A 22,628-nucleotide genomic window follows, 5' to 3' on the forward strand; every position below is an offset into this window, starting at 1 on the left:
CAGACCCTAGAGGTTGCGAGGTCGTATGATGACGGCCAGGACGACGACATCGTTGCAGCTAATCACGACGTCCTCCAAATAGATGTAGCAGAAGAGACGGATGAGCTGCCAGCTGTGGACCGAGCGCTGAACACAAGTACCAGGCAAGGTCTAAGCGACACCGTGCCGGCACTTCTGGCGGAACGACCATGGGATGAATGCACCCATCCAAGGGAACCAGAGTACGGCTTGTGGGGTAGGCAAGGGGCCTTGCCGATGCCCGTTGAAGATGACTCGGCAATTCGTTATGCAAACCCTTCCACCAGGCACTACGAAGATTTGGTGGATACAAGGGCCGAAGCGGAACTCATCCACCACTTTATCGATGAGCTGGGGCCTTCCTTGGATCCATGGGATGAGTCCAGGCGGTTTGCGGCAGATTTAGTAGAAGATGCCACTTCATGTCCAGAATTGATGGATGCGATAATTGGGGCGGCCGCGGCTCATTCACTACACGGGACGCTGGATCGCGATCCGCTACCAGAGTGGCCGAGTGTCAAAACGCGAAGCAAAGGCCAGGATTCGGTGAGGAGCAACTCATCCGTGGCCTTGCTGCACCGTACTATTGAGAACTTGAACGGTGCGTTTGCTTTCTGCTTCCACGATCATATGCTAAGCAACGAATAGGCTTGGTCTCGGAGGTGAACGGCAGCAACTTGGTACGCGTTATCTGGTCTGCGCCCGTGACCAGTCCCCAGACGACCGCGGAGCCGGGATCCATTGACGACAAGGTCCTCTGGGCTGGCCTGTGGCAGGAACTATACATCTCCGTAATGCACCAAGCGCCGTTGTCCTCAGACGTCGACGTCCACACCATGCATAAGCTTACGCAGGGCGCCGATGACCGTACGTGGACTAACAGGATGCTCCTTCACCTCGCCGATGCCGTTACATATTGCCATGCCGAGGAGCGCAGCACCGCGACCTACGACCGCCTGGCAAGCTACTCGTCCACGTGGATGGAGGCGAGGCCGCCGTCCTTTGACCCGGTGTACGTACGGGCGTCTCCGGGCACGATGTTTCCCGAAATCTGGCTTTTGAACAACGTAGTTGCTGCTGGGCTGCAGTACTACCACCTGGTGAAGATTCTTCTTCTCGCGCACAACCCGAGGGTGCCGCTGTTGGGGGCCGCTCAAAGGTCTGCCAAGGAGCGCGGGGATGTACGTCAATCGCTCTTCCAGGCTTGCTTAATAAACTGATCGTCAACAGGCACTCATCCGAGAGGATGTCAGAACCATCTGCGGAATTGCAGAGTCAATGGATGGAGTTCATCCTGCGCATTTGTGAGGACAAAGGGAGTCATCCTCGATCCTGTGATCGCACTGCTGACATGCGGCATCTCAGGGTCGCTTGCATGGCGATTTCGCTGGTCGGAGATCGATTCACAGAGCGAGAGGAACAGGCTGTCCTTCTGCACATGTTGACGAAGACAAGAGACAAATTTGGATGGTCCACGTCATTTACGTACGTACGCGCTCTGAAGAACGACGCAATTTGCTAAACGCCAACAGGATTCGCTATCTTCAAGAGGCTTGGGGCTGGGCCTGACATGACACGATATAATAGAGTATTGAAGCAGTATCTCTCGGTCCCTAGCCCCAGACGTCTTCCTGCCACTTTCTTGTGCGCTTCATACTCGCTACCCAGTCCTGAACCTGGCGCTCATCCATTCCTCTGTGGTGGCCCATAGATTGACCCAGTGTCCTACCGGCATCTCTTGCCATGCTGGCTCTGCCGCAAATGTATATCGAGCCCTCACTGTCCACAAGGCGACAGATTTCGGTCTCATGCGCAGCCATTTTGTCCTGTATATATGTCCTCTCGGTCTGATGAAGCCGAGAAAATGCCACGATAATCTGTAGCTTTCCGCACAATGCTGCCTGCATTTCCGCTAGCTCCGCGCGGTAGATGCAGTCTTCGTCTGGGTGTCGGCAGCCGAAGAAAAGCAGCATGTCGCCGACCTGCCTCCCCATGGACTGTAGGCGACACCTCTCAGCGATGAATGCGCGGAAGGGAGCAAGTCCGGTACCGGCCGCGAGCATGATCAGTGGGCATGAGGGCTGCGTGGGGAGCTTGAACGTCGAGCGGCGAATGTGCGCGAACACCTTGGCCTCTTTCAGAACGTCGGAAGGGCCCGGCAGATGGTACGAGAGCCCTGGAGCTGGCGAAGGACTGATGGTAACCTCATGGTGTGCGTGAGACTTGGCTAGCAGGTAGTTTGTCGTGATTCCAGGCACTGTCTGCTCTTCATCGCCGAGCGCCGTGTTCGAAACGAGCGCAGTGATCGACACAGACCGGGGAGACAGAACACTCGAGGATGAAATCGAGTAATACCGAGGTCGCGTTTCTGGCAGATTCTCCAGAATAAATGCCAGCGGCACGCCGGACCAGACCAGATCGCTGTCCCCAAGAGCGCGCTCGAGTAATCTGCCCAGAGTAACATAGTTTCGCTCCAGGAACTGCGAGTACAAGTCCCTAGAGGCGCATAGCTCAAGGACCCAGGACCTGGCTTCTGGAGAGGGCGCAAATTCGGCAACGGCGCGAGCCAGTTCGCGGGAAACTGGGGCACAAATCTCGACGTAGTACCGAAAAAGAGCACCGACGGTCGTAGGAGTTGGGAGTTGAACTTTGACTGCTGGGTCGAGAGCGCTAATTGAAAGAGGCGTGTCTCTGTCGCCAGCCAAGCCAAGCACCCGAAAGAGGCGGTCAACCTCCTGATCGGGGTTGACAGGCCAGACACCGACGTGATCCCCAGTCTTGTAGACTAGCTCAGGGTGCTCGGAAATGTCAATCTCAAGATGGAGGCAGTTTCGCTTTGAGTTCGTGAATAGTTCACGCACGTGCTTGATGGCTAGTGCTTGCGTCTTGGAGGTAGAGCCCTTGCCTCGCGGTTGAGCTGGCTCGCCATGGTGCAGGTCGATGGGCTCCATGGACGTGTCGTAGACGACGGAGACCATGGGCTCGTACTTTTGCTCTTGCTCTTTGATCCCAAGGCCGCTTACAAGAAACGCGAAAAAATGTTCTTTCCATCGGCAAAAGTCTTCCTCCGTGTCGCCGTTTGCATCGTCGGCTTTCTCTACCGGTAGGAGGCGCTGAGCGCCGGCCTCTTGAAGAGCGCTGTCAATGAAATCGACTACTCGATTGAAGTGCAGGTAGTTACTGTTGCCGAGGCCAAAGGCGGCGTAGCGCAGAGAGGACAGCGACGAAGGAGATGCTGTCTTGGTAACCCAGTCCCAGAACTGGTTGGCGTTGTCGCTTGGGTCGCCTTCACCATAAGTCGCAAGGATAAAGACGGCAAGCTTGTCTTCGTTGATGGAAGAGATGGTCTCCGGGTCAAAGTCTGAGAGGTCGGCTGGCATTGTAGCCAGGCCAAATCTTTGGGAAAGCTCTCTGGCGAGCCGCTTCGCAAAGGACTCGGCAGTGCCAGACTGCGAACCCCAAAAGACGACGACTTTTTTACCCTGTGCCCTGGTCAGTTTCGGGAGTCTAACAACACCAATCGTCGAGCGACTCACCAGCTCCTCGAGTCGCTGGGCAATGTTGCGTGTCGCGCGGGTGGCCGACCGTGTCGCAGCGTCCTGATCTTGCGGCCTCTCATACCAAATGTGCCTGTAAGGGCTTGGATTGTTCCAAGTGTACTCCGGGAAGAGGTAAGCACCTGCCATGGCCGCCATGATAACAAGGGCCACCATGTCGCCCACGGTGGCCGGCGCCAGCTTCGCCAGCAGCAACGTCATGTCATGAAGACCGTCCTTTGGTAACGAAGCCATGATTGAAGAGTGTTTTGATTGAACGCAAATGCTATTTCTTTACACCAAAGACTACCAAACATGATCTGAACTGAGGAGATGATATACCGATACATTCTCTTTGCCGTAGGGGCGAGAAATCGCGGAGTCCAGATCGTGGAGTCGACTCCGACCGATCGCCAGAACTTGCCGGATCTGGGCTGCTGCCACACCAGATGTGCGTCGCCGCCGAAATCTGCCTCGTTAGGACCGCACGACCACCTGCGCAAAAGCTGCAACACTGGGCGAGCAGGGTCCAGTGCTGGGCTGGGCTGCACATTTCCTGCACCACTTGCGCCTGGGGACGTTATTTTCCTGCATGTGGTCGTTACACTTAGACGCAAGTGGCTTTGGACGCCGAACGATAATTCTAGGCTGACCACTCCGCACTCAGCTTCTCTGTGAGCTTTTGTATCCTCCAGCCAGTCTTCTTTGACACCCCTCGCAGGAACTCGAGCACCGCCTCCCGCTCCTTGTCCTCTGCATTGCGCAAAAGACAGCCACCTTTGTCGATCGGTTAGTGATGCGGCGCGGCTGTCAATCGGGCCTTCGCAACTACTTACAAGTATGGAGCGCATGATGCGCAGTGAAAGACGCGGTCATCACCTTTGGGTTGCTCACGGCCAGGCCAATAAACGCACGTAGATCGGAGAGAGCACAGCCCTGCCAGTTATCGCGTCAGTCATTTACTGAGGTTTCGCGAAGAGACGTTTACCTCTGCTGTAGATCGGGTACTGAATGCATGGAGGCTTGGGTGCCAATGCCGCGGGTCAAAAACATGTAAGAGAAGGCGCGCGAGGTAGAAGTGCTGGTAGCCAAGCACTGCGCATGCTCACCGTCAGTGCTGCGTCTTCATGCAGAGAGATGGTTCATACCGTGCGCCGGTCTTGTTAGTAAAATAAGGGGAAACGCGCGGCCTGGTTCCTTTGCCGACACATTCTCGACATAGTACGGGCGAAACCTCCCCGGCACAGACTCCTCCCATCTGGTGGCATCATTGTACAGCTCAGTCCACTCTTTGAGAGTCGGTTGGCGAGTCGAGCACACTGTAGAGGCCAACACCTGGCTGCACAACAGGACAGCACGGTTCGCGATTGATCCGTCGTCCGCCTCTAAAAAGGCGCTCGAATTGCGATAGTGTGCAAGGTCCATGTTGACGGGCGCGCAATTAGCAAACGACACGTAGAGATTCTGCCGCAGGACGATCCAACTTGCCGCCTCACCGAGTCCGCCCTGGGCCGCGAAGCTCGACGCCGCATCCAGGATCCTGGCGCTGCCGAGGAGGTGGGTGCCTAGGTCAACGTCTGCGCAAGAGACCATTAGCCGACACGGCTTTTGCACATACACAAATGGTTTCGACATCCATACCCGAGAACTCCTCGTAGAGACGCAACAACACAATACTTGCAAGTGTGTTCTCATGGACCGACTGGACCGGGTCGTTCAACAAGTCAATCAGTATTGTGATGGCCTGCGAGTAGTACGCTTCACAGGCCGGGTCCAGAGTACCCATCTTGCAGCTCAATTGGCGCGAAGAAAAGGCAAGCAAAGAGAATGCCAGCAACGGGAAATGGCACACCCGCTTCGGCACTTCGGTGGCGAAGTGCCGCTTGGGGTCGCATATGTCAACCTAACGGTTGAATGTAAGCTCACATGCCCTCGGGAGTGGAGGCGTGACCGCATAAATCGAGGTCTCACCCATGGAGATAGGTCGTGGATAAAGTGCATCAGGTACTGTGCGGCCTTGGGGTCCTTGAAGGGGAACTGCAGGACTCCATGGCCCTGTCCAGGGGATCGGGCAGCCTGAACATGGTGAGACCACTTTGTGAGGCTTTGCGCATGTAGTCAGTCAGCCAGCAGCGCCTTTCAGAGCACACCGGGACTGAGAACGAACAGCCCAGTCTGGATTCGCTTGATCGGTGGACCTACTCATCCTCAACATCACTACCGTCCGTGCGGTCCTTGCCGGTCATGATGGGCGACAGAAGCGAAGGCGGTAACCGAGACCATAGCTGATCAGAGCCCATGGCAGCGAACACGGACCCAAAGACTTATGCACTTGGCTCGTGTAGATGAAGACAGTGGGGCGTGTCGTCAACGCCTGAACGCTGGTGGCCCGCGATCGCCAACGGCTGACCACGATGTCGGCACGATTTGCTCCTCAGGCTCCAGATGGGAAGTAACAGAGCCCTCGGACAATATTGCCTCGAGGAACCTGCTGGGAAAGTCTCCGCATTCGCCGCGGTGATCCCCCCGCATCTGCGACTGCCGGTCGGCGCAGCCCCCAACGGTCCAGAACTCCACCCCCGGATTGCGCCTCCTGCAGCGCGGGGTTAGCCCCAAGCCAGATCATCCCCGCTACATCGCTGACTGGGTTCCTGGCCAGCGTGTAAGCGTTCACCCGTTGGTCTCTCACACAGGGGCGGCAACCTGGGGTAAGCCATGCCGGTGTGGTGCTCGGTGACGTCCTCAGGACAAGACCAAGGTATCGCCAACGAAGCGTCCGGTCCGAGCCAGTTGCCGCTTGTCAATATATAATCACGAGCTGCTTCCTCTGTGGAGAATGACACTAGGTGCCGTGGGACCTTCCAAGATCAGGCCTCAAACCACCTACTCTCTTGCGTCTCGTCTCAGTACCTGAACCGCCATGGCTGCTCCGTCATCGGATGAAGCGTCGCAAACGCATGCGGATCAAAAGGACATGCTGGACAAGGTAAACACGTTCAATGGCAGCACAAATCACTTAGAGGACCTCAATGAGGGGGCCTATGACGACTCGATTGAAGACACCGCGCCCTCGCGAGCAGTATGGCTAATCACCTTTACCGTGGCCATGGGTGGCTTCCTTTTCGGTGAGTTAGACACACGATGGGCCTGCGAGGCACACCTTGAGCCCTACTGACGGACTCAGGTTACGACACGGGATATATATCCGCCGTGTTAGTAACTATAGGCGCCGACCTCGGCCACAAGCTCTCGTCCAAGGAGCAAGAGCTCATTACCTCCCTGACATCCGGCGGGGCCCTTATCGGGGCCTTGATTGCCGGTCTCCCTGCCGACAAGTATGGCCGCAAGCTTGGCATCTATATCGGGTGCGCGCTGTTTCTCGCCGGGTCGATCATCCAGGCTGCTGCGTTTAATGTTGCGCAAATGGCCGTCGGTCGCTTTATCGTTGGGCTGGGCGTTGGCTCAGCGGCCATGATAGTGGTGCGTGCGGCCCATGTCTCCATAACCTCGTTTTTGATCACGCCAGTTGAACATAGCTGACCAGTGTTGCATCTAGCCCCTGTACATCGGCGAAATTGCCCCTGCAAAGTACCGCGGCCGGATGATTGCGTTTGACAATATGAGCGTAACACTGGGCCAGCTCGTTTCCTACGGTCTCGGCGCCGCCTTCACGGATGTGTCTCACGGCTGGCGATACATGGTTGCTGTGGGAGGTGTTCCTCCGATTGTTCTGGCGGCGCTTCTGCCGTTTTGCCCAGAATCCCCTAGGCAGCTTATTGCTCATGGGCACATGGATGAAGCGAACCGCGTAATCGCAAAAGTGTATCCGTACGCCACCGACGAGCAGGTCAAGGCCAAGACGAACCACATTCTATGCACGATTCGTGCCGAAAACATGGCCGAGAAGAGTCTTTGGTGGCAATTCAAACAGCTCCACTGCGTGCCGTCCAACTTGAGAGCGCTGACCGCGTGCTGCGGCGCAATGGCCAGTGAGTGGGACCTTCTGCGACGTTTCCCTGGCATGGCTGACAAGTGGACAGTTTCACAGCTTGGAGGCTTCAATACTCTGATGTATTATTCCGGCACGTTGTTCGCCCTGGTTGGCTTCGACAAACCGACCTTGGTTTCGCTGGTCGTTGGGGCCACTAACTTTGTCTTTACACTATTCAATATGTTCATCATCGACAAGGTGGGCAGGCGCAGAATCCTGAACTGCACCGTCATTGGTATGGTAAGTAAAAGTCCAGCAGGCCTGATTGCAGCAGGACCGATCCCCACTAACTCTGACCAGTCGCTCAGCATGGCTCTTACGGCCGTTGCATTCCACTTCATCCCGGTCTCGAAGGACCTCGTACTCGAAGCAAAGTCCGTAAACTGGGCCGGGACTCTGGTGCTTGCCATGATCATCGTCTATATCGGGTTCTATGCCAGCGGCGTTGCGACTATTGGGTGGGTCGGCACAGAGCTTCTCCCAACTGAAGTGCGCGCTCTGGGGACCACGATGAACACCATCACTTGCTGGGGTTGCAACCTCATCATTGCGTCTACCTTTTTGTCGATGATGAAGGGTCTCACACCAACTGGCGCATTCGGCTTCTATGCAGGCATCTGCTTCCTTGGTTGGGTGTTTCTTCTCTGCTGCTATCCCGAAGTCAAGGGGCTGGCACTTGAGGATGTCAGGCAGGTGTTTGCGGGCGGCTTCGGCGTTCGGAAAGCTGCAGGCATGCAGAAGGCGCTCAAGGCTGCTCGCAAGCAGGCAATTGTCTGAGAAGTGTAGCCATACACGTTGAAAGAAGATTTCTTGCTCATGTGTATTGTGAATAGGAATCTCTGAAGAGGCCGGAGAGATATCCGATTTTGCGATCAATCGATGATCCATTAGCAGTGTTTCCCCCCCTTTCGAGCGGGACTCGTTACAGCGCGCACGTACAGCGACGGGGTGTGGGAGCTCAGTGAACGAACGAACATCTGGTGCCAGCGCGGCTGGCTCGCCCTCGGGGAATCATTTTGTAAAGGTTGCTACAGAGCACTACTTGGCGCAATTGGAACAAACACCATTGCGACTAAGAAATGCTTCAAGTAATAAAATATCCAGCCCAAACGTCTATATGTCAATTTGCCCTGCACCTGACATTATGATTGCACATCGTCGGTGTCCCAGGTTGCCCAGCATGGAATCGTAGTGAGAGCCTAACAACCCGCGCGGGGCAGTGGTACAGGCTGATTAGGTCGGCCGAAATCGCAGTCTCAGCGTCGTCTGCGACTCTGGCGCGCCTTCCAGGGGCGGCTGGCGAGCTCCCCATGCTCCTCCACCTCCAGCTCCCTGAGGCTGAACCCCAGGGCCAAGTAAATGACCACAACCACAAACTCCTCGGCGACGGCCATGCCAGCATGTACCGCGACGCTGCCCGAAACGATGGAGAAAAGGTGATTGTGAACAAAGGTAGCAAGGGCCGAGTACAGCAGTCGTACGAAAATGAAAGGCCAGGCAATAACCACGGCCATTGGCACACGACGTTCTTGGATCGGCACCGCGGTCCGGTAACCGTATGTCAGGAACAAAATGACTGACAGGCCAGCAAAGGCGACAAAGTAGAGAGCGATGCCTGCCTTGGCCGTGCCCGCGGGCTCGATCTGTCCATTGTCCGAAGACGAGCCGCTTGTGCCGCCGACGATGCTGAGAATTAGCCCCAGGCTGATGAGGAGCTGAACTAGCCGGAATTGCTTCATGTTGAACGGGCTAGAGCCCTTGGAGTTGATGCAGTCGACCCTGTTCGCCATTCAATGTCAGCTCCTTCTAGTCTCATGCAAACTATGGCCGGGCTTATCTCACAGTCTCGACAACATTCCCAGGGTCGCAAAGAGAAGCGGGGACAAGCCAATTGAGTCGATAATAAGCGTTGCGCGCAGCAGCCCCTCGGATTTGCTGCTGTACGTCACGAGCTGACATATGGCTCCCGTGATGCGCACGACGCAGAGTATGAGCGTGTAGAGCCATCCCGACGCCCGATGCCAGCCATGTCGCGAGCAGACGATGAATGCAAAAACGACCGCGGGAACGTAGACGATTAGCTCCGCAATGGAGAGATAGCCTTGATCGCCAAGCACCATGTCGGCTCAAATTTCGGCGGTTAGATTCAGCGGTTAGCTTCGAAAATCGTTGCGTATGACGCGGCGATTTCGAGATGTCGATCTTGAGGCCTGGCAGCGCAGTCGAAAGGGCAATGGGGCACGAAGCAATGCGGACTCCAAGTTCAACGAGAACAGACAATTCCATCTTTATATTCATTTATAAACGCGGCAGATCGATGAATGGCACCTGCTCTTTCTTTACCATCGCGAAACGTTTGCCCGATACGTGCATCTTTCCCGTTGCTGTTTGACGCGTTTGACGTGCCTGAGTGTATCCGCCTCCAGTTCACTGAACTGGCGGTAGCCCATTTCGTACAGGCATTTCGGGGCCAGCAAGGGACAGGGGAAAATTGCTGCCGCCCGTAGGGCTGGTGAGACTCACACGGCACCGGCACGAAATGCCGTCCACCTGTCCATCTCAGTGTCGACAAGGCGCGGTCCACACAAGGCATCTCCATTCCTCCGTCGACAATTGGTGGATTGGAGATGTTGCCGACGTCGGCAGCTCCGAGCCGTGACGTCTCACAGCTGCGCCACCAGTAAAATGTACGCTGAAGCTTCGCCCGCGTCAGCAAGCCCACGAAGGACCCTTGCCGTGACCATGCCATTTCTGGCGAGCATTTCGGCGCTAAATCTCAGGGTTCCGCAACGCATCTGACGCTCCGGACCGGGCTCGCTTTCCACAACATGGATGTATCTTCATCGCTGATGCTGCGCGGCATCCTTTCCCAATATACATAGAGCAAAGTACTGTCGGTTAAGCGATTCAAGTCGCCCTTACGGTTTGCAACAACGAAGAGTATACTGCGTACGAACAGCAAACATGGTGTTCAGTGGCCGCCCCTCTACGGCTTGCTTCTCTTGTCGACGGAGACGGCTGAAGGTGAGATACCAAAATACCCGCTCAAGCCATCCACTAGGACTCAAGTCGACGGTCCTAGAACAATGATGAGACTTTATTCACTTATTCAAGCAACCAAAGCTTGGAATAGAGGTCCGCATGACGCTAACAAACGCACTCTCCGCAGTGTGACCGCATACAATCGGGTTGCACTCAATGCCTCCGCAAGGCCATAACGTGTCCCGGATATGGTGACCCATCCGAGATCCGCATCAGGGACGAGACGAGCCGCGTCATGACCAAAGCACATGCGGCTCCGCGGACCAAGAAGTCGCGCTCCTCGACCCCGGAATACCGCGCCGATGGCGCAAAGCACGAGCCCAAAGGAGCCTGCAAGCTGCGCAACCTCCCAATCCACTCGATCCCCCAAGCCGTGTGCGATGCTGCCGTGGCGTACTTTATGACGTCGTACATCGTTGCCACACCGTTTGAGGCGTACCTCCCCGGATTTTTCATCTCAGAGTGTTTCCACGACAACCCCTGTACGTTGGCCGTCTCCGCCACCGCGCTGGCGACGTTCGCTCGTCGGGTTAGGTGTGATACGTACCTGGAGACGGCTCGACGGAACTATTCGTTGGCTTTAGTCCGTACCAATGAGGCACTTGCAGATCCATCGGCCTCATTGTTGGACAGTACTCTTGCGGCAGTACTTCTGTTAGGTCTGTTTGAGGCTGTTGTGTTTCAAGGCGGACAGGCTCCGACAAATTGGACGGCACATACCTTTGGCGCAATGCAGCTGTTGCGACTCAGAGGCAAGGGGCAGTTCAAATCTCCAGTCTCCCAAAAGCTGTACGCTCAAGCAAGCAACAACATCAAGACCAGCTGCATTCAAAAGTCGGTACCGCTCCCAGCCGATTTCGTCGCCTTCAACAAGGAGGTCGGTGGGTTGCTGGATCCTGCTGATCCGGCGATTCAGCTGGCGCCGGTCGTGGACAGGGTGGCGCACATCAAGGCCCAAAGCCTAGTCAAAGCAGACGCAAAGCTGGTTCGAGAAGCCTGGCTGCTGGATTGTGAGATCGCAGACTTTGGTCGAAAGTTATCGGCCAAGATGCAGTATACAACCCACGAAGACTTGCCACCGATTACAGGAGCATGGCTTGACTTTGCTCACGAGTATCCCAACTTGCGTGCGGCGAAGGTCTGGAACGCGCTCCGCTTGCTACGGCAGTTCCTCGTCAGCTTCATATCCAATGTGGCGTCTGAGGAGGTAGATCGGGACGAGGCAAGCTTTGCTTCAACTAACCTTGCGTCTCTCGACAACACCAGTTGGAAGGCCTTGAGCCGGTATGCTATGGACAACATGGACGACATTTCCGCGCAGATCCTCGCCAGTGTACCGAGTTTTCTGGAGAGTTGTCCAACAGAGAGGCGATTCTTCCCAGCCGCGAGGAGCCTCGTCTGGCCACTCAGCATCATAGAGACGAGCTCAATATGCTCTGAGCCGTATCGCGTGATGGCCGCCGCTTATTTGCAAGAGTTGGCCCGCGACTTGAACATGCCGCAAGCAGTGCGTCCGGATCGAGACCCGGGCTGCGAGGACGACTGGTAAGTGGGCTGCGCGTCAAGTTGCATGAGTCTCGACTAACCGTGGCACAGGTTGCACCTATTTCACCTGGGATAATTCACGGTTCATGGGATGCGGCGGGCGGATTGACGACAGAGTCTTTAATGTTTTATCCCCAGGCGATGTTTGTCGATACCCTAGCAACGTGACAAAAGTTCATTTATAGAGCATGATGTACCCGATCGATACATGTAAGCATCCATGTTCGTCAGGTTCGCACCGCCGTTGTCTGTTCAGCGTCCTTGCCGCATCTTAGTTGGACCATTTATAACTTGGATCCCTCAAGACGTCTTCCGGTCTCATCGAAACGGATTTGCTTCCCGGTAACCAGAGCCTCCTGCAGCGCCGCTCCGATCTCCACGGCCCTGACGGCGTTGCTGAGCTTCATAGGCAGGGTCCTGTTGTCGAGGCACGCCTCGGTGAATTCGTTTGACTCCTGCACGAATGCCATCTCGAAGCGGCCATAGTAGTCGTGCGGCACCTCGCGCGTTATGCCGCCAGCGTGGAAATGGTTCACGAGGTTGATCTGTGGATTGCCGTTGATGGAGAGCTTCCCCTCAGTTCCGATGACCTCAGTCGTGTCCTCCTGGCCGTGCGCCATCATGCGAGAGCAGTAGTAGTATGCAATCTTGCCGCCCCAAAACTCGACGATGCCGACCGCGTTATCAAAGTCGTTGTGCTTGGCTAGGTCAGGCTGAACCGCGCGGATCCCGTACGCCGACACCGACTTGGGCATGATGTGGTCACCGAAGAACCAAAGCGTCAAGTCAATGTCATGAATCGACATGTCGACAAAGACGCCGCCGGACCAGGCAGCGTACTCGACAAAGAAGCCCGAGGGATCGTGCTTATCGCAAGTCTGACTGCGGATGATGGATGGTCGTCCAATGAGTCCGCGCTCCATCTTGCTGTGTGCGTCTCGATACGAGGCATCGAATCGGCGAGAGAAGCCGCACATGACTTTTAGGTGCGGTCTCTTCCTGGCCTCGGCGACTACATCGCGACACTGTCCGGGCGTTAGCAAAATAAAGACGGTGCCGGGTCGAAAAATGAGCACTCACCACATTGATGTTGGTGGACAAGGGCTTCTCGCACAGAACGTGCAGGTCTTTGCGCATCGCCTGGATGGCCTCTTCGGCGTGAACAGAAGTCGCAGTGCCGATTACTACGGCATTGAGCCCGGGGTGCTCCAACATCTTCTGGTAGTCGTCGTACAGAGTCACGCCATAGGGCTCGAGGTTGAGCTTGCCCCAGGCGAGCTCCTCTTGGTCCGGCGAAAAGGCAGCAACGAGTTCTGCGCGGGGCGTCCGATTGAGGAAGTTGAGGGCATGTCGCTTGCCCATGCGACCGAGTCCGGCGGCGGCAATCTTGAGCTTCTTGGTCATGACAGGCGACTTAGAGACAGGGGCAATTGTTTACAATGGCGTGTGAGAGGAACCCCAAGAATGATGGAACAGCCCAAGCAGTTATCTGGTATGACCGCCGGCTTTTATGTAGACAGACGCCCTTGGGCCGGACTCGCAACCGCCGATCTTCGCATCGTGACTCTCTGCAGGTTACACCGTGAAGTTGTTCGGTAGAGGAAAGACGCTCTGCGAGGCCACGCCTGGAAAATGCAGTCCCGCCCGCTTCAAGACTCCCGGTCGCCGAGAATTGCCATTGGGGGTTCGTTGGGGGAGACTTCAGGCGGAGGGGTAAGACTCCAGGCCTGCGGAGCCGGCGCGGGGAGACAAGCCAGGAAATAAATTCCGACGAACACAGATTGCCACATTGGGCAGACCCGGCAGAAAAAGCTCGTTGAGTCGATTGAATTGGTCATGTGCCACCGAATCGGGGGTGCCCGACGGGTCGCGACTGCGCCGTTCGTTCTCAGATCCGGTGTGCTTTGAAGTCGCTGGTTGACCGCCTGAATCTACCTAGAAGGAGCAGCTCAGCGCCAAACCTCAGGGCAGTCATCAGCCGCAGTGACCAGCAGGCAAGCTGATCGCCTTGACCTCAATTTCTACGGCGCTGACGGATGCCCGACAGGTTCTCGGAACATTGACAGCCAAAGAGACGCGGCCCAAATGATGCATACAAGTAACCTCAGCGTGCCACCTTAATAAGTCACTGCCACGATACCAAATTGCGTTCGACACCGTCCCGTTGTGGTAAGGGAATCTCATCTGGTCCAATGGGCGCTGTGCGGAGCTGGACAGGCAGGGGTGTGGGAACAAGGTTGTTCGCGCCGAGAGTGGATCGTGACACAGCCAAGACACGGCTCGGATTCTAGACCCCATCCCATCCTTGAGGTCCTAGCTGTCTGCGGGCCACGGCCGGATGCTGCCAGGGATTTGTCGTGACGTCAAGACAGGAGGACTGCTGCTCGACATCTTGACACTTAGGCAGTCAAACCTGGGGGAGGGTTCTTTGCAGACCTTAGTACAAATCTGGTGCATCAGAACTCGTTGTGAATCAGCGTGGACACCACAAAAACAAGTTACAAGGGGTCATATTCCCAAGCAGGAAGCCGGAACGGCTACAAGCACGCCAGAAGGTGCGCGCGGGGAACGGTGTCCTGCCGATGCGGACATGTCTGACCAGAAACCGGCACGCAGACTCGCGCGAGGCAGCGCGGATGGACGTGTTAGAGCACGAAGCCTACGCTACATGTATGATCCAGTCACGAATCGGTAACCAATGACAACAATTGTACTCATAGACGGCTCGCTTGCAATCGCTGCAGACACGGTTTACCCCTGTCCATACTAACGCAATAGTCCATGCTACCGCAAGCTAGCTTCATCACACTGTCGCATGACGCGGAGAACCAGGAACAAGAAGAAAGGCCTCGGTATCTGGTATGACGTAGGCGGGGCTATGGGAAAGACACTCAAACAACAGCAACTCCGCGACGGTAGTTTAAGACGGCGCAGCCAACAACCTTTGATCCACGTGAACGCGACGGCGGCATCGTCGGATAACGACTTCGCACTCTCGACCCTCGTCTTACAAAGCCTTCCCTACAATCTGAAGATGACCAAGAGCGAGATTCAGACTGTAACTCTGTCAAAGAATGACACTTCTGCAGTACGTTGAGAAACGCTTGCTGAACGCAGCTGGCGAGGCACACATTGCTTCACTTTTCTAGCTCGTCGCTGATCACTTACAGATACAACGCTCGTGGATATATCACAGAGGCGCATGTGGCCTCGTTCCTGAAGAATACAATTTGACCATCATCTGCGAGGTCACTCCGTTCCGACATTCAGGCTCCGGTTTAAATCCCGAGCCCAAGGGTCCATATGCCTTAGGCGCCGGGGAGGAGTGGGATCTATTTCGTCCATGCTGTCCGTTAAACTTCAGCCAAGTCCACGGCAGAACAAATAACTACTTCACCGAGTATGATTGCATTGCTAAGTACTGCGCCACCAACAACGTAACGCTAGCGGAGAACTGGGGCGAATGTGTTGAGAGCGCCTGGGCAACGAGGCTCGATGAGATAAAAAGAAACGGCACAAGGATCAACTCGACCGCGTTTACAGCATCGAATAGGTGTGAGTGGATTGATTATGATCTGGTTAAGAGAATGCGTGATTTGGAGAGCGGCGCAGCTTTGCATTGGGCTGTCGGTGCATTCTCTATCTTGGGTCCGTTGGCGCTGGTATCGTCGATGCAGTTCCTGGGTTGAGCGACACCAAACATGGTTACGTGACTATCACCTGCTACAAAGGTGCGACACACTCAGACTATCGTCATGGGGACCCAGGCTATAATGTAGGACAACACTGAGAGGCAGTATAGACGTCCTCTCAAATTACTTCACCCGCCATACTGGGTGTCATGAACGCCAACACATTTGGTGTGTGCCAAACACAATGGAATTTAAAGACGGGAAATATCTTGATAAATATTGACTCGAAGAGAAGAGTACGCGAGACATGGAAGCCAGCACCCGATCGAGAGCTCGCCCACTGCCGCGTATGGGCGGAGTTCATCGAGCCCGTTAATATGTACATGAATATGTCACTGACCAAGTCGCGACCCTGCCCCCACATGCACCCTCAGCAGCTATGATCGCCAGCGCCTTCAGCCTTGCCACAGAAGTCGAGACCCGCATACCACCGCATAATGCCAATGTTGCTGGTGGTTGTTCCATCATTGCCCTGGTTCTGATGGGCAGTACCGGGAACGTAGCTCCCGCAAGCGCTTGTCGCCTGCTTCAAAAGCTTGCCGATGTGGCTTGAGCTGCCCCAGCCTTTGCCGTCGCCTCTCTTGCACATGAAGGCGACCGTGGAACCCCGGACGGAGTACATGGCCGTGTGGGGGTACCACGTGCCGAAGCCGGCTTGTTTCCTGAGATCGGCCACGGCGGCGTCGGTGTCCTTGGTGTTGAGCTTGAAACCGCAGCCGCAGTATGTTGAGTAGGTAGGGGTGTTCTCATTTGCAAGCCAGTCATCGCGCCCATATAGTTCATCATCGCCGTCGAGCAGCGATCGAGCCTCCGGTGCAGAATGTAGCGGCTCGGAGATTCGCTTGTGGATCTCGTTGCCAAACTCGTCTAATGCGACAACGTAGACACCCTCTGTGGCATTTCTAGGAATAACGGCGGCGATGGCCGAGGTAGCAAGAGCAAGAATTGCAAGGGCTCGCATGGTGCCGATGATAAGTTGAGTGTTCCACAGTAGGGTCCGATAAGTGATCCTCGTGAGATTGTGATTGCGAAATGATAGTACGACAGCCCGGGAACATCGGCGCCAATATATACATTACTGGCCAAATGTCGTCGCCTTTGCGATGCTCGGTGAGATTGCACTCAGCAGTCAATCGCACAATCGCAGTGGATGCCGATGAACCATTGTGAAAAATCTCGCACCTTTTGGCGTGTTTGGCGCTCTGTCAATCGCACGTCCTGGGTCAGAATGTGGCCCGCGACCTGAGTGTGCGATAGCAGTGAAACACCAGACGACGCCTTTGCAGGACCTCGGCGGGAATACGAGGAGGCGTCTGCAGACCGACGGATCCTGCCTCCTTTCACTAAGTGACAGATATCAACTAAAGCGCGGCTCACTAAGTCGGAGAACATTGCAGAGCGGTCGGTTTACTTGTTGGACAGCGTGGCTCCCACGACCAACATGAACGCGATAATGCGTATGCACCCTATGACTAGGCAGCCCCGCCTGCAGCCGCAAATGCAGCCCCGAGTTTCGACTTCAGGCTCATCATTGAGCAGCGCCAGGAAGGCAACAACCATTGCTGCTGACCTTGCTTGTCAACCGCAGCATGACTCGCCGCTGCATCATGGTCATAATACGTGGTCTGGCCTCATGACTGCTAACATGAAGGGCCAACGGACCCCCGACACGGTGGCAATTGGCGTTTTGATCACTTGATGGCCGCACACGAACAATGAACCACAAATTTCTTTTCGCGACTACGTGCAGCTGTCCAAATGCTCGGTCTGGAGCGTGGTGCATGTTCACCGAGCCCCTCCCAGTGAAACCCTCCATCGCGGTGGCTTATTAGAGGCATCTTGAACAAGGTGAACCAACCCATCTCAGTTGAGTCAATGCTCGTACCTGAGTAGATGAGCAAAAGGCCTATCGCACAGCTCTTCCGCAGAAGTATGTTGATCTTGCAAAGAGAAAGCTCCAATGGCTTGATGCCATTATCGTTTCAGCCTGTTCCAGGTTTACATGACCATCGCAGCGACCATGATAGCGGCAAGGGCACCAGCGCCGCGGCCGGCGTTGGCTCCACCCGTGACGACCGCAGGACTAGACGCGCTCGAGGCTTCCTTGGCGGGTGATCGGTTCTGGAGCTTGTTGTTGGCCGTCCGCTTCTCGCTGCCAGCAGTGGGCTGCACCGTCGGGCAAGGTTCCGTCACGGTAACGGTGGTGTAAACTGTCTCTGTGACCGGGACGCAGCTGGTGGCACTGGTGGTGCTGGACGAACTGGTGGCAGTGGTTGATGGGCTGGTAGTAGTCGTGACATGGCTGGAGCTCTGCGTGCTCTCGGTGGCCGATCCGGTGGTCGTGGTGGTGATAGGGCTGGAACTCTGAGTGATCTCGGTGGTGACTGGTCCAGCTGTGGTGCTGTCGCTAGTGACTGGGATAGGCCTTGTCGCCGTAGTATGGGCCGGGGTCGTCGACCGGGTTGTGGTTGGGCTACACGGACAGGATGAACTCGTGAGAGCGGTCGAGGTCTGACCAGTGGAAGCTGAAGAGGTACTGGCAGCTGCGGTAGACTCAGTCGAAGCAGTCGAAGCGGTCGAGGTCGAAGAGGTCTGAACAGTGGAAGCTGAAGAGGTACTGGCAGCTGCGGTAGACTCAGTCGAAGCAGTCGAAGCAGTCGAAGCAGTCGAAGCAGTCGAAGCAGTCGAAGCAGTCGAAGCAGTCGAAGCAGTCGAAGCAGTCGAAGCAGTCGAAGCAGTCGAAGCAGTCGAAGCAGTCGAAGCAGTCGAAGCAGTCGAAGAAGTCGAAGAAGTCGAAGAATGAGGCTGCCAGTAATAGCATCTGTCGGTAACAACTACGCCGTATATCCCCCAAAAAGTCTTATCCGTCTTATCCTGGCACTTGTCGTGAAGGCAGTCCCGGTTTAGGTCGGTCATAAACAAACCCCCTGGAACCATGTCAGGATAACTTCGATGGCATAAGCAGTCATTATCCATGAAGTTTGTGCAGCCGAAAACTGCCAGTGTCTGTTCCACGCAGACATTCTACGTGAGGTGTAGGCGGGAACGCGTTAGCGAAAATGGAGTGGATAGATGGTTTGAAACCACGGCGGTTTAAGCGAGGATTCAGCTTACAGCGCAGTCGGGTATTCCAGGGTATTTCTCTGCAACGACAAGGCCGACAAGGGCAGGGATGACCAAGGCAGGCTTCATTGTGAATAGGTGCTTGGCAATTCACAGTATGTGAAATTATTGGACGCTGATACGGTGTAAGTCAGCGGTAGCAGTGTGAGAGCTGGTGGTCCAGAGAGTGGTTTGGAATAGTCGACGAAGATATGAGCTGATGGTCGATGAGTTCGAAAGACCATTAGATGCCAGCTTCTATAGGCAGGAAACGGCTTTATATAGGTCAAGTCACATTCCTGAGGATGGGGCTGGCGCAGGCTGCGCCGAAGGGAACACGAACATGGACTGGATAGGGAATGGTTTTCTCTCCCCGGTGTCACTGCTGGGGCTTGAACTTGTGCTCTATAGCGAAGTTCTCGACTGGGAGAAAAACTTTTCATCACTGGCAGCAGATTGTGACGACGAAGCCCCGAAGCCAGTCTGGCTTCGCTTTTTCGGTAACTCCGCCCACTCACTCAACACGTGTTTAGCACGCATCGCGGTCGACGTCCGTGCCAGTTCTAGAGGTGGACATGTCATGGTCGAACCATAGAGAAAATGAGAGCCGGGACGAGTATCTGCAAAGCCGGATGCGCCGGTCCGACGGCGACTGCACGGCTGGTGAGGGCATTCACGACATCAACCTCAACAACATTGGATGGACGCTCTCTTTCACTCTCTCCACACGTCGTCGGGGTGGGCGAGTAGTGGATCGTCAACGGAGACAAAGGGTCCCCTCCTCTTTGTCACAAAACGAATTGTGCCATTTGGCAGCCACCAAATGATTTAGCGTTCCCTGATTCGCCACTTGGTTTGTGTGTGCCAAGTCATACGTCTCGATCCCCGTTTGGGTTCTTGGTGGGAAGCATTGAGTTCGTGGTGTTGTGGGCGGGATCCATCAGATGGAATTTACGCTGCCCCAATGTAACCTGTTCGAGAAGCAGCCCACACAACCACTTGGACGCACTCGGTGGACTTCGCGGAGTCCGGATCACTAGGGAGCAAAGTGTCTGTCAAGTTCACAGCGCGACATGAAGATCCTTGCGTCGGGGGCGCGATCAACCAGGACATTCACATGGGGGTGTTCTCGTACCATTCGCCCCTGAGCGCGTGACCGCGTCAGATTATCATAGCATTGAAGTCGTTCTCCTCGACTCACAGGCGTGCGTCTATAGTTGCTCGTGATTGGGGGTGCTGTCATGCGATTCTGCATTCCAGGGTCGCACTGAGGACTGGCGTTACACTCTCATTCCCCCTTGCCTTGGCTCTCGTACGTATCAAAGTAGCAGTCGCTAAGCGTCGACATGGGGCAAGTCTTATCCAACACCCTTGCATCTCCTATATCGCGAGATACCTGGTGGTATGAGGCTTCTCGAGGCCTGAGGAGTGATGCTAGCCTGCGAGGAATGCGGATGAGCGGCAGCTAGGAGTCCGATCACGATGGGCTGGCTCAAGTGCCTTTTGGCGGGGCTAACAGTGGCAACTAGACTTTATTAATTGGCTGTTGCCCCGGGAAGTCCACTGGGTTCGGGGTCCTGGATCTGGATTTAGACTCGGTAACAAACAGGTCCAGACTTTGTGAGTCGAACCACATTCTTGTGCAGCACAGAGCTTTTCACATACGTTGATGCACTCATTCACATTCCAAGCTTATGCTGTGAAAAGACCTCGACAAAAACGTGTCTTGGAGTCGCGATAGGCTTTTGGGAGGCGCTTGAAGTACAATTCAGCTACGAATGGCCCTTGTGAGCACTCTTGCGCTACAAACTGCATCCCCGGTGAAGCAACCCTCTCGAACACACAAAATCATTTCTCGACTACCAAATTTGTCGCCCCCATCGGTGCACAGGATAACCGTCAGGTCGACTCGGTAGGCGCAGCCATACTGTCAAGCCCGCCTTCCGGCCACTGCTGTAGTATATGTAGATTGTGTGGCTGGCTGAATCGGGACTTGATGACGAGAGGCCGGAATGATGTGATGTGAAGGACGGTGGCCACGACAAGCGTCCACGACAACATGAAACTTGCAATGTCCGCCCGCCTCTGTGCAAAGTGTTTTTAGCACCTTTCAGCGTTGGGGTCAGCCCTGCGACAGTTAGCCTCGTCCCGGGGAATCGCGATAATGTAGCCCTAGGTTAAGTACCTGTAATACCAGTTTCCGTATGTAGTTTCACCCCCACGGTTGCAGTTCACTACCTCTTTATGAAGCCCGTCATAGCACTCATCCTCACCCAAATAACGAGTGGCCCCAGCATTAGGCCCAAGGAGGCCAACAGTATACTTCACGCTCTTCTTTGAGGAGATGCCATAACACCTGGTGACCTTTTCTCCTTTTTTATAGTAGCCTTTGAACGAGTACTTGCATAGCTCCCTGACTTTTGCTTGAGCATGCCCCTTGTGATCTCCATATTTTTCCCCGGTCTTGAAGCACTTTCGCTTCTCGAGATGGGAATCTGAAGGATTGGGGGTAGTTGCGGCGGAAGACAGGCCAAGCGAGGCGACCGCAACAACAAAGAGGACTGAGAGCTGCATGTTGATTAAGAGGGTTCCACAAGAGCGTTGGAGATATGATGACAATTGAGATCAATTGATGTCAGCTACTTCGACAAGAGACAAAAACTAGATGCCCCTCTTATATCTTTGGCCCAGACGTGGCCGAAAACAGCGCGTAAGGGTCATTATGCACCTCGGATGCGACAACAGGCTTTTCATGCGCGACGCGACGCAGGATCAGCGCAACAAAGGTGCGGGTGGATCAAGTCGGGGAGGATATGGATTGAGTATGGCTTGGTCAGCATACCTGCCGTAGAGGCCGTCGAGATGTGCTACCGGAGAAACGCTATTGGTGAGCTGCTCTGAAAGCATGGACAAATGATCCATATGACTGCAGCACGCCAAGAGCCAGGAGTGAATTTGATATACAGAGAGTTGAGGGGCATAAGACAGTACGACTGATGAACGGGGGAGCCTGCCCTGTACGCGCATGGCGCAATCTGCGGGGTTCTGCTGCCCTGGCACGCTATATAACGAGCATAGCCCCCGCTGTAACCTTGGATGGGGGCCATTGGGGGCTCCAAGGCCCATGCATTCGGCCACCAGCGCTGCATGCAGCCGCTTGGAGTAGCGCTTATGTTCCTCCTGAGGAGCGATTCACCGCTGTGGCCCGCCAATAGTCTCTCTCAGTAGCGCGGCCGCCGCTCATTTGCTCCGGCGGCTCGATCCCTCGGCACTCTTTCATAGGCGAGCAGGGACGACGACGAATGACCGGTACGAAACACCTGGCCAGGTCCGGCCGGCCGCCCTGCATCGGTCACTACCTTGCCAAGCTCCACTGCCACCTACAGGCATGTTGCGGCTGGAACCAGTCGTGTAAGTCAAGTACTTTTAGCTCAGCATATCGGCGCTCTTCCGAAGGGATCTGCGGTCGGCTTAGCTGCGGTCCTCAATGTCGGGGTGGCAGCTGGCCACTGTAGTCACATGGACGTGCAAGGAATTTTGACACTGTCTTCCGCATCCAACTTCCTCGTATGTTTCGGGCAACAAAGGCGCCTCTTCCATTCGTGAAATGGGCAGCCTCAATCACGCTTGGCTATTTGGCGCTCGTTCGATCTCAGAATGTCGCAGCGCTGGTGTCCCCTCGGAACGACCTGGCCTAGGGCT

The 22,628-nt window shown here is 55.3% G+C and overlaps 8 protein-coding genes across 8 annotated transcripts; 3 read left to right on the top strand and 5 right to left on the bottom strand.

The window, feature by feature from the left end:
- Positions 1-453: 453 nt before the first annotated feature.
- Positions 454-1,326, top strand: PLICBS_003935 (uncharacterized protein; the record flags this gene model as incomplete). The annotated part of the gene is made up of 3 exons (XM_065600346.1): positions 454-619; positions 667-1,199; positions 1,249-1,326. 3 exons carry the CDS (start codon positions 454-456, stop codon positions 1,324-1,326), a joined length of 777 nt encoding a protein of 258 aa, XP_065456418.1.
- A 305-nt stretch (positions 1,327-1,631) lies between these two features.
- PLICBS_003936 (uncharacterized protein) lies at positions 1,632-3,809 on the bottom strand (the record flags this gene model as incomplete). Its single annotated transcript, XM_018327979.1, has 2 exons — positions 1,632-3,500; positions 3,555-3,809. The coding sequence occupies 2 exons, from the start codon at positions 3,807-3,809 to the stop codon at positions 1,632-1,634; spliced, it is 2,124 nt and encodes a 707-aa protein (XP_018173497.1).
- Positions 3,810-4,197: 388 nt separating this feature from the next.
- Positions 4,198-5,854, bottom strand: PLICBS_003937 (uncharacterized protein; the record flags this gene model as incomplete). The annotated part of the gene is made up of 7 exons (XM_018327980.1): positions 4,198-4,331; positions 4,391-4,490; positions 4,543-4,649; positions 4,703-5,131; positions 5,196-5,457; positions 5,526-5,658; positions 5,757-5,854. 7 exons carry the CDS (start codon positions 5,852-5,854, stop codon positions 4,198-4,200), a joined length of 1,263 nt encoding a protein of 420 aa, XP_018173498.1.
- Positions 5,855-6,474: 620 nt separating this feature from the next.
- PLICBS_003938 (myo-inositol transporter) lies at positions 6,475-8,322 on the top strand (the record flags this gene model as incomplete). Its single annotated transcript, XM_065600347.1, has 5 exons — positions 6,475-6,679; positions 6,781-7,034; positions 7,111-7,543; positions 7,595-7,785; positions 7,846-8,322. The coding sequence occupies 5 exons, from the start codon at positions 6,475-6,477 to the stop codon at positions 8,320-8,322; spliced, it is 1,560 nt and encodes a 519-aa protein (XP_065456419.1).
- A 479-nt stretch (positions 8,323-8,801) lies between these two features.
- PLICBS_003939 (uncharacterized protein) lies at positions 8,802-9,665 on the bottom strand (the record flags this gene model as incomplete). The annotated part of the gene is made up of 2 exons (XM_018327982.1): positions 8,802-9,324; positions 9,388-9,665. The coding sequence occupies 2 exons, from the start codon at positions 9,663-9,665 to the stop codon at positions 8,802-8,804; spliced, it is 801 nt and encodes a 266-aa protein (XP_018173500.1).
- An 844-nt stretch (positions 9,666-10,509) lies between these two features.
- On the top strand, positions 10,510-12,208 carry PLICBS_003940 (uncharacterized protein; the record flags this gene model as incomplete). Its single annotated transcript, XM_065600348.1, has 4 exons — positions 10,510-10,569; positions 10,715-11,069; positions 11,247-12,132; positions 12,184-12,208. The coding sequence occupies 4 exons, from the start codon at positions 10,510-10,512 to the stop codon at positions 12,206-12,208; spliced, it is 1,326 nt and encodes a 441-aa protein (XP_065456420.1).
- Positions 12,209-12,416: 208 nt separating this feature from the next.
- On the bottom strand, positions 12,417-13,536 carry PLICBS_003941 (uncharacterized protein; the record flags this gene model as incomplete). The annotated part of the gene is made up of 2 exons (XM_018327984.1): positions 12,417-13,157; positions 13,213-13,536. 2 exons carry the CDS (start codon positions 13,534-13,536, stop codon positions 12,417-12,419), a joined length of 1,065 nt encoding a protein of 354 aa, XP_018173502.1.
- Positions 13,537-16,194: 2,658 nt separating this feature from the next.
- On the bottom strand, positions 16,195-16,785 carry PLICBS_003942 (uncharacterized protein; the record flags this gene model as incomplete). Its single annotated transcript, XM_018326845.1, has 1 exon — positions 16,195-16,785. The coding sequence occupies one exon, from the start codon at positions 16,783-16,785 to the stop codon at positions 16,195-16,197; it is 591 nt and encodes a 196-aa protein (XP_018175165.1).
- Positions 16,786-22,628: the final 5,843 nt, after the last annotated feature.

The sequence above is a fragment of the Purpureocillium lilacinum genome, assembly GCF_023168085.1.
Source record: "Purpureocillium lilacinum CBS 284.36 DNA, scaffold_3, whole genome shotgun sequence".
Classification (NCBI taxonomy): domain Eukaryota; kingdom Fungi; phylum Ascomycota; class Sordariomycetes; order Hypocreales; family Ophiocordycipitaceae; genus Purpureocillium; species Purpureocillium lilacinum.